General features: G+C 33.1%; 1 protein-coding gene across 5 annotated transcripts in view; it reads right to left on the bottom strand.

Annotated features, from left to right (window-relative positions):
• LOC106464582 (protein lifeguard 4-like) overlaps nt 1-14390 on the bottom strand; it is a 35897-nt gene that overhangs the window by 4761 nt on the left and 16746 nt on the right. For all 5 annotated transcript variants that reach the window (XM_013924734.2, XM_013924733.2, XM_022392315.1 and 2 more), the window contains exons 4-7: nt 10388-10493; nt 4656-4689; nt 3210-3327; nt 302-347 (exon numbers count right to left, since the gene is read on the bottom strand). In XM_013924734.2, the coding sequence (XP_013780188.1) occupies nt 302-347; nt 3210-3327; nt 4656-4689; nt 10388-10493 (304 nt within the window). The remainder of the gene's footprint in view (nt 1-301; nt 348-3209; nt 3328-4655; nt 4690-10387; nt 10494-14390) is intronic.

Raw genomic sequence — 14390 nt, 5'->3', positions numbered from 1 at the left:
TATACATTATTTCTAAATAGTAATATAACCATTTTCATCAATCATTAATGAAAAACTAAGCAGTAATGAACTAGTTTCAGCTACTATTTCCATAAGGAAACTTATAAGTAAAACTGTCCTCTTAAACAGTAAGCTAACCAGTTTCATCTAATTTTTAATTTTGGAAATGTGAAATTAGCACCAAAGTTTATTAAGTCCCACCCAACCCCCTTAAACATTAAAAAAAGACTAATTTTAATTATTCTTTAGGAATAGTAAAGATTTCTACCAAGATTTTTAAGAAAAAACACAGAATCCATACCTGAAGTATACCGGCAACAATCAAAATCCAAAGCATGGAAAATAACCTGAAACAGGGAGAATTAAATCTATAATACCATTAAACACATCATAATTATCAAATATATAATAAATACCATTAAACACATCATAATTATCAAATATATAATAAATACCATTAAACACATCATAATTATCAAATATATAATAAATACCATTAAACACATCATAATTATCAAATATATAATAAATACCATTAAACACATAATAATTATCAAATGTATAATAAATACCATTAGACACATCATAATTATCAAATTTGTGATAAATACCATTAAACACATCACAATTATCAAACGTATAATAAATACCATTAAACACATCATAATTATCAATTATATAATAAATACCATTAAACACTTCATAATTATCAAATATATAATAAATACTGTTAAACACAACATAACTCAACAAGAATTATTATATAGCCAAAAAGAAGTGATTTTACAGAATGGACATGTGTCTAATATGACCCTGATAGATAATCTTCTGGACAATTATCATAGTAAGAGTTTTACTTCTACAAATCATCAAGTATTTATATTTTATTCACATGAACAAAGTAGTTCATTGTACATATTTTTGTTTCAAAAATACCCTCCCCCCAAAAAAAACAAAAAAAAAACACACATTATATATATATACATATATCATAACATACCATTACTCCATAGTTGGAAACAAACAACAATACACAAAGAGCAAGAATATTTACATATGAAATTGATTCTAACAATGAATTCAAACACCAGACGTATTTTGCTACATTAACAATAACGAAACATTAGTAACGGAATAACACAAAAATATTTTCAACAGTGAAAATATTAGTATTCTGATTCAATTAATGTACATACAAATGTTGTGAAACACTTCTTATGACAAACGAGTGCAAGTTTTGCATGATAGAGGTAGGTAATTAACATAATTACCCATCAGCATCAACTACATCAGTTAGTATTATGTAAAATAATCAATTAATCAAAATTATGGTGAACTTCACGAAAATAGTTACCTAGATGACATCAGTGTCTTGTGCTTTTTGTCTTTGTACTTATATATAATCTCTGTATGCTCAGCTACAGATCATATCTGAAGAAGACAGACCAATGTTCTGTCGAAACATGTATATTCTCCCCAAAATAAGTCACTTCAATATGCTTATAAATCATACTTTTCCAACTTAACATTAAGGTACAAACTGTAATGTGGAAAGGATAAGATTGAACTTACAGAGGATTCACAATATACAAGATAAAATCTCTACTCATAAGACTTAGATGTGAAAAAAACAACAACTGAAGAGCAGATATGTTTTCACATTTAAAGCTACGTCCTGCTGTGAGAAGGTAATGCTAAAACATGTTACTATATTGTACCACTGCTCGTGATATGTTGAGCCAACTGCCATAATGGTCACATGTTAAAACAGGTTAACTTTTTTTAACTTTCCTTGACATTTTTATTTCAATTTCCCACCGTACCATTTGTTTTATTCTCCTTGACATTTTTATTTCAATTTCTTACTAGACAGTTTGTTTTATTCTCCTTCATATTTTTATTTTAAATCCCCACTAGACCATCCATTTTATTTTCCTTGACATTTATATTTTCTACTGGACCATTCGTTTTATTTTCCTTGACATTTTTATTTCCTACTAGACAATTTGTTTTATTCTCCTTGACAATTTTATTTCAATTTCCTACCACTCCATTTATTTTTTGTTAAAAATTAACAAAAAAGGTGTCAGAAATTCAACCTGTTTTTTAGAACAAGTAACTGATAATAATCCACACTTTAAGTGTGTGAGTTAGAAGGGCATTATAGTTGAGCTAAGTTACTTGAAAATGTTTCTCTCTTCTACTCCAACTTCTGGGGAAAGGTTATCCCGTATCAACAAAAACAACATCTCAGCTTATAACACGCAGTGTCAAATATGTCCAAAGTATAGTTTTTCTGTGGCAGTTTCATGAGCATCACTTCTTTTAAAACCAAAAACTTTGTTGTTGCCTTAATATTTAGATTTAGGACTAACCTAAATCTCTTAAGCAGAGCAAACTGCTTTTGTGAGATAAATTTCAGATTAAAGGTAAATATTCTGTTAATCAAAAGGATATAAAACTGATGATTCAGTGCATCCTAATCATTATATGTTTTAGTTCTCTGGTATACTGACTACATCGTTACAGATTTCTAGTCAGTTATACATACACATGATTACAGTAAAAATCCAAAACTCTGAAAATTTGACAAGGTCAAAGTTCAAGGCCATTAGGCCGAATTGTCTGGGGTCCACTGAGGGCTTCAGAAGTTGAAGCATTTTAAAATCTCTGTGGTATGTTTTACTGGCTCCAAATGTAATGTTTTTACTAGCCAGTTTTTATTCATGTAACTCTCTGTGGTATGTTTTCTTGGCTCCAAATCTAATGTTTTTACTAGCCAGTTTTTATTCATGTAACTCACTGTGGTATGTATTATTGGCTCCAAATCTGATGTTTTACTAGCCAGTTTTATTCATGTAACTCTCTGTGGTAAGTTTTACTGGCTACAAATCTAATGGGTTTACTAGCCAGTTTTTATTCATGTAACTCTCTGTGGTATGTTTTACTGGCTCCAAATCTAATTATTATTCATGTTAATGTTATTTCTTCCCGATATTTTCTCAACAGATTTATAAGTTTGTTACAAATGGCATTGGGCAACCCATAAAACTTTAAAATTCACAAGCTGTGGAAAATGATCACGTCTCTATACAGGATTGTCATCATTTATATCCATGTTGTTTTTATTCTTATCTACACTTTTAGCTTACTTTTGGTCAGACTTTCTAAATACTTTTAATCTGTGGTTAATTATGAAAATTCTATACCCTGCTCCCCATGTGCTGAAGTCTCTTTTGGATTGAAAAGTATACAAAGTCAGTCCAATGGTGACAGCCATAGTCAAGACAAAGGCTTGAAGAACAGCTAACTGATCATAGAAGGTCACTAGAAACAAAAAGTAATATTTTCATTATTTACATTTATCTTCAAACCTTGCTTCAAAAAACATAATAAATACTTGTTACCTTTTGTTATGTTTTAGTATTCCATATGATAATTCATTATTAATTAGCAATTTTTTTTTATACCTTATTATTATTATTACTTTTATAACTAGATACTAATTACTAACTAATAATGCTTGGAGACGACTTGAATGGGTAATGAAGAAAAACTTTCATATAAGTTTAACATAACAGCAAATGTACAACGTTTCGAAAGGGGTTCTGTCATCATCAGGTACCACGCCATCTCCAAGCATTATTAGTCTCAAAGTGGGTTCCTAGTCATCGAATGTTAATCACCAACTAGTTCTTATCCTATGTTTCAACTGCTAATCTGCTGCCATCTTCAGGGAAGTACTAAAACTACTGAGTTAGTAGTGTCTGGGATTCAACTGTGGATCTTCTTGATAGAAAATCTGGTGTGTTATTCACTCAATAAAGGGGGATACCTCATTAGAACTCTTCAGCTGTTAATATATTGCCATTTCAGAGAAGTCCTGAGAAGGAATATTTCTGTATTGCTAATGGCCAGGATTTGATGCAGTCTTCTTTGTATAAAGATTTGTGAATTATCCACCCAACTGAGGAAGGAGTCACCCCATCAGAATTTTGATTCAAGTTCTAAAGAAGAAGACATCCAGTCAAGTGGATAATGTACAAGAATTTCTACGAAGAAGCCTCAGTGTCAACTTCCAGCCACCACCAATACAGAAAACAGATCAGTAACTAAAATGTAAAAAAACTAATAAGTAATAATTATCTAGTTATAAAAATATAAAAAAATAAATTTAAAAATTAAAACATAAACAAATAAAAAGAAAAATGTTGCTACTTAATAATTAGATGACACAAACTCCTAAACTTAAACAATGATTAATATCCAATTGCCACAACTTTACTGTAAGTACCGACTGTTACTCAATAAAAAAAGTTACAATAAGATTAGTGTACACAACTGTTAATAATCCTTGAGCCTAGCACCTTAAAACATCTTTTACCTGACTTACTAAAACTAGAACACACATTTGGTAACAACAGTTTGAAAACTTAAAACATTTGAATTACAACCCACACTGTATGTAACAGTCTAAGATTGACCAACAGTGAAGTTCACTATATGTTTTCTTATCAGGTCCATTTTACAGATATTTGGATGTCAAATCTCTTATATTTCTTAAAACAGATATCAGAGATATCCAAAAAGATGTTCCATTATGAAAAGATTATGAATATTTCCCAAGTTAAATAACATATAAGCATAGCACTTACCAACAACTGAAACTGTATAGGCTTCTGCAAAAGTCTGATATCAACAAAGAAAAAAAAAAGTAAAACATACACATTCAGAACCAAATAAATATTTTTCCAAAAAATTAATGTAAAGCTGTGTTCAAATTAAAAATAACCAGCTTTTAACTAAACAACAGGAGACAAGAACAACATAATAAGCTTCATAACTATACTTTAGGATTTAACTATGAGAAAAATTACATCCTGAAAGAAATTTTCAAAAACTTTTACTCACTTTTTGACACTAACACTGTTAAATTCCTGTGGGCAAAATTATAATTATGACTGTGGATCTGCTAAATGATTTCAGCAATGTGTTCATTGAATAAACAAAGGTAAAAACACATACAACTATTTAAAATAAGTCTGCCATACTTCACAATTTGGCAAAACATTATTTCTATACAACATACCTCAAGTGAATAGAAAGCTTTACTCCAAAGCATCAAAAGCAACAATTTCATTTTCTCATCTACAAAAACTTAATTTATTAAGTCAATTTAAGTAATTTATTTCAGGCAATTTACACACATAACAGATGTACAAATGAAAAATGCATGTTTTCAATAGTAGTTTAGTTTTATTTACAAAGATGATTTTCATTTAATGTTTATACCACATGAGACTATACATATTAGTGAAGGAGCTGAAAAAATACCACATAGCTCTAAGTAACTTAAAAAGCAAATAAAACCGAGTTAGATAACATTTTAATTACAGTTGTGGTACTAGTGTAGTAGCTGTTTAAATGAATAAGAAGAACAATGTATCATGCTTTACCAAAGCAGATGCAGATTTTTGCTTCTAGTGGAAATGAAGACTTTGGATCTGTATTTCTAAATACGCCATATACTCTTGCTGATATACTAACATAGGACTAAAAACAAATTATTTTGCAAACTGATTACTTAAACACAAGTCAGGAAAACTTTAACCCATTGTCTGCTGATTTGCCATATAGGGTACACTCTGCCTCTGATACTTGAATGTAAGTGTGCCATATATGGTGTATGGCTTGCAAAAATTCTGCACACAGTAAGTGGGAGGGGATGAGTCAAAAACAATTATTGGCAACTCAGACAATTTTCCATATCCTTTGCTCATATTTTTTCACTCGGCTGGGCAGTAACCATCAAAATGCTGAGGAGGAGAGTCAACAACTGTGGGCTACCCAGTCAGCAAAGAAACTCCCAACTACTACATAGATTTGCTGGATGCCCTTGACTCCGACAGCTAGAGAATAGCGATGGTAAGTCTAGTAGTTTTAATTTTGCTGAAGATGTGGAGGAACGAAGACGAGAGGAAAAGGAACAATATGCAGTAATGATGAGGTTGGGCCTACCAAATGAAAGGGTAGATGGAGGGGGCATATGGCTGCTTCACCACATGATACATGGACAGAGGCTGCCATTAGCTTCACACCAACACAATTTTCTTTTGATCGAAGGTACTCGGGTCTAACAAGTGCTTGTTCTGTGACTGATGCTTCCAAGGAAGTGGACTATTTCTCAAGAGTTCTTTGATAGTGGTTTGATGGACATGAAATCAACACTGCCAGAATTTTCTTCAAGCAGTAGACTAGGAAAATTCATCGACACCATCAGAGATGAACATTAGCATTTTCCTACACTGAAAATTTATTTCCAATAGATATTTGCTTCCTCTCACAGAATGGATTTTCTCAACTAGCACTGTCCTCTATCAGCACAAATTTTCCATGCGTGCCACTAACCTTCCACCTCCCACTTCTGCATATCCACATGCAAATTATCATGTAGCAGCTCTCCACCAATAGGAGCACAACACCACTCTTATCGTAACCAGTGCCCACTTCATATCTGCACTCATTAATCATGTCAAGATTGGTCAGAAGGCCTACACCATATATCATCAGAAGTAGGAAGGCTGGGTGTGAAATGTGAGAAGAGGTAAGTATCTATCAGAAATACATTTTCACTGTAGGAAAATGCTAACTTCCGAAACGATATCTCATCTCCGCTCACAAAATACCTACAATCTTAAATTGAACTGGTGGAGAGCCAATAAAAAAAATATGATCACACTTTATGAAGCAAAAAGAGACGAGGAGGTGTGGAATCAAAAAGAGAAAACATCACAACTCAGTAGAAGATTGCACCAGATATGATACAGGTATACTCTTCAATCATTTACGATACTGTCGTGAACGTAAAAAGCAGAAACATGAAGGAATCCCAGAATATGTATGACCAATAAATGGTATCCTGTGTGTTGAGTGACTAGGGTACAACATAGCGTAGTGGTAGTTTGACCTCAACCAACACCAGGCAGTATCTGGAATGATACATCATATCCGCGGTAGGGAGAAGAACACCAACCTCTTCACCTCGAAACGGGAATTGGGAGGGAAGACGAGCTTCCATATCAAAATCTGTCACCACTTGCACACATTTCCAACTCAAACATACCCAAATCAGCCGAAAACCGACATCCAGCAGATGGTAGGAAGGTGGAAAGCCCCGGTGGAATGACATCTCTGGTCAAAAACCTGATGGCAATGGGTATAGTACTTTCAGTCTGTGGTAGGAGGAGGATATCTGGCCGTTCACAAGCAGGAAAATATATGCTGTGTCCAGTTATAACCAACACCAGATCTCCAAGGAACCAGCATCCCAGATATGGTAGGAATATGGATCTCAAACCTGGGGTACATTTTCAGTCCAAAACCTGGCAGCAGTGGGCATAAGTCATCCAATCCAAGGTATGAGGAGGGAAACCGGCCAGCACACGTGAGGACTTACTTAGCTGGACCATCTCCAACCAACACTGGACCCACTGGGAAGTATTAGGTCATCAAGAAATTAATGTCAATTTTTTAGATGAAAAAACCCGAACAACTTATATATCAAAACAATGCAGCGAATGAAAAAGATGGTAATCTGATGGTGCCATATCTGGAGAATATGGTGGGTGGGGGATAACTTTCCAACCCAAATCCATAATCTTGTGTTGCGTCAAACGTGCCACATGTGGACGTGCATTGTCATGGAGAAGAATAGCACCTTTCCGATTGATGAGTGAAGGGTGTTTCTGATGAAGGGCTAGATTTAAATGTTCCAGTTCCTGACTATAGATCTATGCATTGACAGTTTGCTGTGGATTGAGGAGTTCGCATGAATTACTCTTTTGATGTTCCACCAAATGCAAAGCATCACTTTCTGCGGATGGAGTCCAAGTTTTAGGGTCAGAAGTGTTTTTTTGTTAAAGACTGAGCCACTGTTTTTGGCATTTAATATTCACATAGAGAATTTATGCGAGATTTAATAGAAAAGTTATGTCCCACAATCAGTTTTTACAGTTATCACACATCCTACATTGTACTGACAACACCCAGCTTATTGGTGGTGACAAGCTACAAAAAGTGAAACTTGTACTTGACCAGCTTCTAGATTTATGGATTGATGAGAGTCATGTTGTGGGATGGGTGACTTAGGCTTAAAGCAGTACATTTCATCAAAACAACATCAGAGTGAAAATCTGTATTTTGTGATGTAGAAAGTAACTACATGCATGATTTTATAATCTATATAGGAAAAGATAATGAAATAGATTGTGATGCAGAACTTGGCATTTATGGTTCAGTGGTAAAGACATTCATGTCAGGTCATGTTGGTAAAGGACATATATTGTATGTCAACAATTCGTACACTACCCTACTGTTCCACTATTTACACAAACAGAATACTGGTGCATGTGGAACAGTGCGAGCAAAGCGAAAATTTCTGCCAAAGCTATTGAACGTAAAGAGTGGTGAAACAGTGTCACGGCACTGTGTTAATATTTTATGTGTAAAGTGGCAAGACAACCTTGTTGTGCACATGCTAACCACTGTGCTTCTCACTGTCTATACTTATATACAGTTCTCATAAGCTGTATTGAGTGTGGGAGAAAGGGTACAAGGTGGTACATCAAATGTTTTTTTCACAGCGCTAAACACTTTTGATATGTACCTAGTGAAGACTGGCAAGAAACCAAAACTGCATGATTCTAGTAAGGCAATTATTCACCAATTGTTTGCCAGATACTAAAGGGCCAATGCATCATCAAGCCATCACATAGGTACTTGTCAATCATGTTTAGTGAAAACGCACTTTCCTGAACCTATCCCAACCACACAAGGTAAAATAAGAGCACGAAGCAGGTGTCACACTTGCCCCCACACTACTCAAGGGCAGAAAAAATTTCAAAAACAAACTACATGTGTATAGACTGTGATATTCTTCTGTGCGTACACTCAAGGTTCCGGGCATACTGTACTAAAAATAACTTAACAAGGGATATCCAGAACTAGCAGTTCATAATTCTAGACAGACAGACTAGAGAGAAGGTAGGTAGTTAAAAACATCCACCATTAACTTTTGGGCTACTCTCATCTGAATAGAGAAACTTGACAGACATTCTTATAAGCCCATGTATGGCCCCAAGAAGAAGACTAGGTTCTTTCATAGCTTAAAAGTTGGCCAAAACATTTACTATTCTAAGACATAATTTAATGCACCACTACCAGCTCCTTCTTTCAAACACCTAAACAACTTTCTAACACAACTTATATAAAATTTTCACCTGCAAACTACAAACTTTATCAATTTTTTCAGTACAGTGACTTATAGAAATGGTTCCACACAGGCAACATTTCAGTGTTCAATTTCAGTAACAAAGTAAACACATCATAATTTTTTGATTTATTTGGTTGATCCTTAATTTTATCTTGTCACAATTTACTTACAACTTTACAAGCTGGTGTGAAAAAAGTTAATGTGGTACAGTGATGCAGGATTACTGTAGCTGGCAGGGAAGAGTAGTTGGTACACTGGTCTAGTTGGCAGGGAAGAGTTAGTGTGAATAAATCATGCTGAACTATCTGGTGTTAAGGAATGGTTAATCAGTATGCTAGACCAGCTGCATGGTTTAGTTTGTTTTAAATTTCACATCAAGCTACATGAGGATTATCTGCACTAGCCATTCCTAATTTAGCAGTGACAGACTAAAGGGAAGGCAACTAGTCAGCACCACCAACAACCATCTCTTGAGCCTACTCTTTTACCAAAAAATAGTGGTATCCATTGTCACATTATAATGCATCCATGGCTGAAAGGGTGAGCATGTTCAGTGAGTGAGATTTGAACCTGTGATCATCAGATTATAAGTTTAGCACCTTAACCACCAGGCCATCAATGAGTATAGAACAACAATGCTGGACTAGCTGACAGGGAAAAATTAGCTAGTATGCTGGATTAGCTGGTATGGAAGAATTAGTACAATGATGCAGGATTACTGTAGTTGGTGTCAGGCAAGAGTTAGTCAGCATACTAGAATAGCTGGTAAGGAAGGGTTAGTCTGTATGCTGGACTAGTTGGTGTGGAAGGGTTAGTCAGCATGCTTGATTAGCTGGTAAGAAAGAGTTAGTGAGTACAATGTGTTAAAATATTTTCATACAAAACACTACCAAATCTATTTAAACCTACATTCACCTATGTTATATATATATATATATATATATAGCATGACTTAATCTCTATTTGTTTCAACTTCATTTACTGCTCCAACATGCATTACACAGAACATTCACTTGTACAAATTATTAAAGCTTTGAAATTGTAAAGTGTTATTAGTTAAACTTCAAAACCCCAGTGTACATGGATTGTAAACAGTTTTATATTTAAACCACTTACAAAAGCAGTTAGAAGAATGTAGTTTAATGGAGTCTGTCTGCTTTTCACCATCAGAGCTACAAGTAGAACCAGAGACAGCAGGAAAGCAACAGTCAACATCCAGTCACTAGGAAATACATATTTCACATGAAAACTTGTTTACACTTAATATTCACTATGCACATCTTTTTGTATTTCAAGATCAGAAACTTAAACAACCTGTTGTTTACAGGACAATTCTTACATAAACTATAGTGCAGAACCAGAACAGTAACTGTATAAGAGTTGTTTACATATGCATCTTATTCAGGAACATAATTGGCACTATTCATATTTCTATGAAAAAATATTAAACATTTCCATAAAGATTTACACAACCATAGACCTATATAGTCCTCCACATATAAAAAGGTCCAGATTAAATCTTGGACAATATCTTAATCTGACAATTTTTATCCTTAATTCCTGTTTTATACAAAGTTCCTCAAGTAGGAAGATCAAAATTGTTTCTGATGTTTTGAAAACTTGTCCTGACAATGAAAATATCAGTAATTGAATTAATGAATTATAATATCGGAATAAAATTACATACTGAATCTTACAATGGGTGTAGATTTAAAAAAAAACACTATATATTTTTCAGCAAGTCTGTATATGCAAAACTTAATCAACTGGTATCACTGCATATTATCTTTTGGTCAAATGCATTACTTAGTTATTCAGTTTTGCCTAGATGTGAGGTGAATCACAGCAATCCAAATGCGTATCTAACTGGTTTCTTTAATAAAAGATATGTTATCATAACAGAAGCTTTCACTAACTAATACAGTATAAATTATTTGTGTCTCTCACCATATACTTACATTATATATACATATATATATATATATAGAGAGAGAGAGAGAGAGAAATGCATTCACATATATTATCCATATATACTATAGTCACACACACACACACACACACATTATTCTTCAGTTTATTCCCATTAATTTAAAACTTAGATTTTATTTAGCTCTCTTGATACAGGTTCAGTCAATTCAACAGAGTTCACGACCCCAAAGTATTCTTACTATAACTTTAAATGTTTTGTGTATCTTAATCAAATTTGGCAAGCTTTCATTGAACATTACAGGAGTTTTGTACACAAAAAATCAGATTTTTAATTAAGTATTTTATACTAAAAATTTTTCCATGAATATAAGAAATCAGTACTGACTGTTCTAAGTGAAAAGAGATTTTCATGTTAAGATTAAAAATACTTTTTTTATCTAAAAATTGTGAAATTTCATTTTTGTAATCTCTAAAACCTCCAAGATAAATATTAAAGATATTTTTCAGCAAAACTTTATATTTTATCTGTTATTTTCTTTACCCTAATTCTCTACTCAGTTGGTCAATTTAACAGACCCCGTACCCACCATAACAAAATTTGAAATAATTCTAAATTACTTTTCATTTTCTTTCTAAAATCACTGTAAATTGTAGCATGGAACTACAATTTCTTATCCTAAATGCCTTAAGGCTAATAACAATCTACATCTATTTATAATTAATTTTTTGTTTTATTGTCCTTTGAACTGTGTATAACTAATAATCCTGCCGCACAAGTTGTCAATCACTCGGTGAATGTGTAGCTCATGCCTATGTACTGAATTACACAACACAAAAGCTTCTCACAAGCATACCTTGTGAAGAATTATTTATTTATTTTTTATTATCTTACCTAATCTGACCTAATAAGTTTATAATATAATTTATTTTAGTTATTTTTATAACATAGAATATATATGAAAAACAAGAAACAGTATTTACCTGGATCCTCTTGTTTCTTTGCTGTCAACTGTCAATGAAACTGAAGCCTGCTTTTTATATTATTGGTAATACAACACTAAATTTTTATTTAATTAAATAATGCACCTAATAACACAGAATTACAAAACAGACAAAGCAAACAATGTCCTATAACAACCATAATTTTGCTGGCATTCTATCTATGCAATAATAGCCTTTAAAATTCAGCTAAGCTTGTCGATGTGAATACTGCAAGAAAAAGTTTCAAACTGTAGGAGAAATAGACAATGCTCTGTACAGAAGACAACATATGTCATTTCATAGATTAAAACTTTTGTTTTCTTTTGGTTATAAATAACACAGTATAAAATAACAAAGAGAACTACTGGCAGTTTGTAAAAGAGAGCATATGACAGGTGGATGTGACAAGTGAGTTTGATCTTCTAGTTTATGGTTCCATAAATAAGATAGTAGGCTATAAAATGTATGCTTTGCCCAAGTAATAACTATATTGTAGCACATCATTTATTTTATATTCCATACTTCTCAAAGGGCTGGTCAATAAATTAGAGAAGAGGGAAGACCTAGAGAATAAATATCACAAATCGCATATTATGCGAGATTGAGGATTTTTCTTTAATTTTCCTAATTGAATTAAGAACTTATATAACATCAAAATTTGTTTTATTAACTATGTTTTAATGCCAAGTTTATTCATGTGCAATGATAATAAAGTAGTTTAATTAAATTTTGAATGTAACACACTTAAAAAGTCGTGACATATGCACTTTGATGTAGCAAGAGGATTAAAAGTTACTGTTTCATTACACTTTACTATGTGATTTCCATTACTTTCGTAATTTATGTAGCATGAATAAAGTAAAAGCATACTCGTCATTAGCTAGACCTATGAAAACTATGTGGCTATGATGGTTACCCCCCCAATACAAAAAATATATGGAAAATAGTTTCATGGCAGAAATAAGTTAATAGAACTGGATACTATGTGTTATGTAAAATCATATAACTTAGTAATTTTAGTACACCAAAGCAACAGTAACTTTGTATAACAAAATAAAACTCAACCTTGTAATGTATATAAACCTACCAATTTAATTTCCTTTTCAAATCTGTCTGCACGTTTTAATACATTAACCAATCATGTTCACATATTCATAATTGCAACAGTTAAGTTCTTCTTTATATTATTATGTCACACAATATTTGCACATTGGCTACTGGTATATAACTTCAAAGAAAAGAAAATACTGCTCACTACATAAATGTTAGGATCAATTAAGGCATCTTAACCTCATCGTAGTGGATAGGGGTCAGAGAGGTATCACGTTTGTAGACTTACATTCAAAATATTGTTATGACAGCGGAAGTCACGTGACGCTGGTAACACGTGATAAGTTTCTAGAAGGATCATAAAGGCCCGAGTGTTTGCCAGATGCCCTCTATTTTTGTATATAAGCCCGGCAAATAAAGCGGCGATATCAATTGCAGATAGGGACATATAGAGACAGATAATCGAGTCAAGTCGTAAGTAAAGTGCATGAATCATTGTAAATTATAGCGTGTGTTTAAGTTAAAGTGACTGTGGAAATTAAGTGTATTGCAAAGTTGTATTAAGAAAGAATAAACTAGTTTTATTTAAGAAAGTATCGCTGAAGTTCTTCGGAAATAATTTTTACAGGAAATTAACAAACGACCAGATACGCAACAAATTAGTGTCAGAAGTGGGATCGATAAAAAAGTAAAAAGAAGAAAAAAAAAGATGGAAACGAGAAGTGCCAAATCAAACTACAGCTTAGCAGATTTGATGGCAGCAATACAAGAACAGCAAAAGAAACAAGAAGAACGAGAAAAGAAACAAGAACAGAGATTACAGCAGTTGTTGGAGAAAAAAGAAAAGAAACAACAGCAGTGGCAAAAAAACCTGCAACAGTGGCAGCTCGACCAGCAAAATAAACAAGAGAGACTACAGCAGTGGTTGGAGGAGAAAGAAAATAAACAAGATAAGCGATTACATCAGTGGCAACTGGAACAAGAAAGGAAACAGGAAGAAAGTCTCCAACAGTTACAGAAAAGTCAACAACAGTGGCAATTAGTACAAATGGAAAACATTAGTAAATTTCAAAGTGAATTAAATACATTAAAGGATGATTCACTGTCTTTTACACAAGGAGGATATATTAGCCATGGACCTAATCAGCCTCAGACAATG

Source organism: Limulus polyphemus, unplaced genomic scaffold (assembly GCF_000517525.1).
Source record: "Limulus polyphemus unplaced genomic scaffold, Limulus_polyphemus-2.1.2 Scaffold1694, whole genome shotgun sequence".
Lineage (NCBI taxonomy): Eukaryota > Metazoa > Arthropoda > Merostomata > Xiphosura > Limulidae > Limulus > Limulus polyphemus.
Note: the sequence above shows the minus strand (reverse complement) of the source record. Positions and strands in the feature narration are given on the sequence as shown.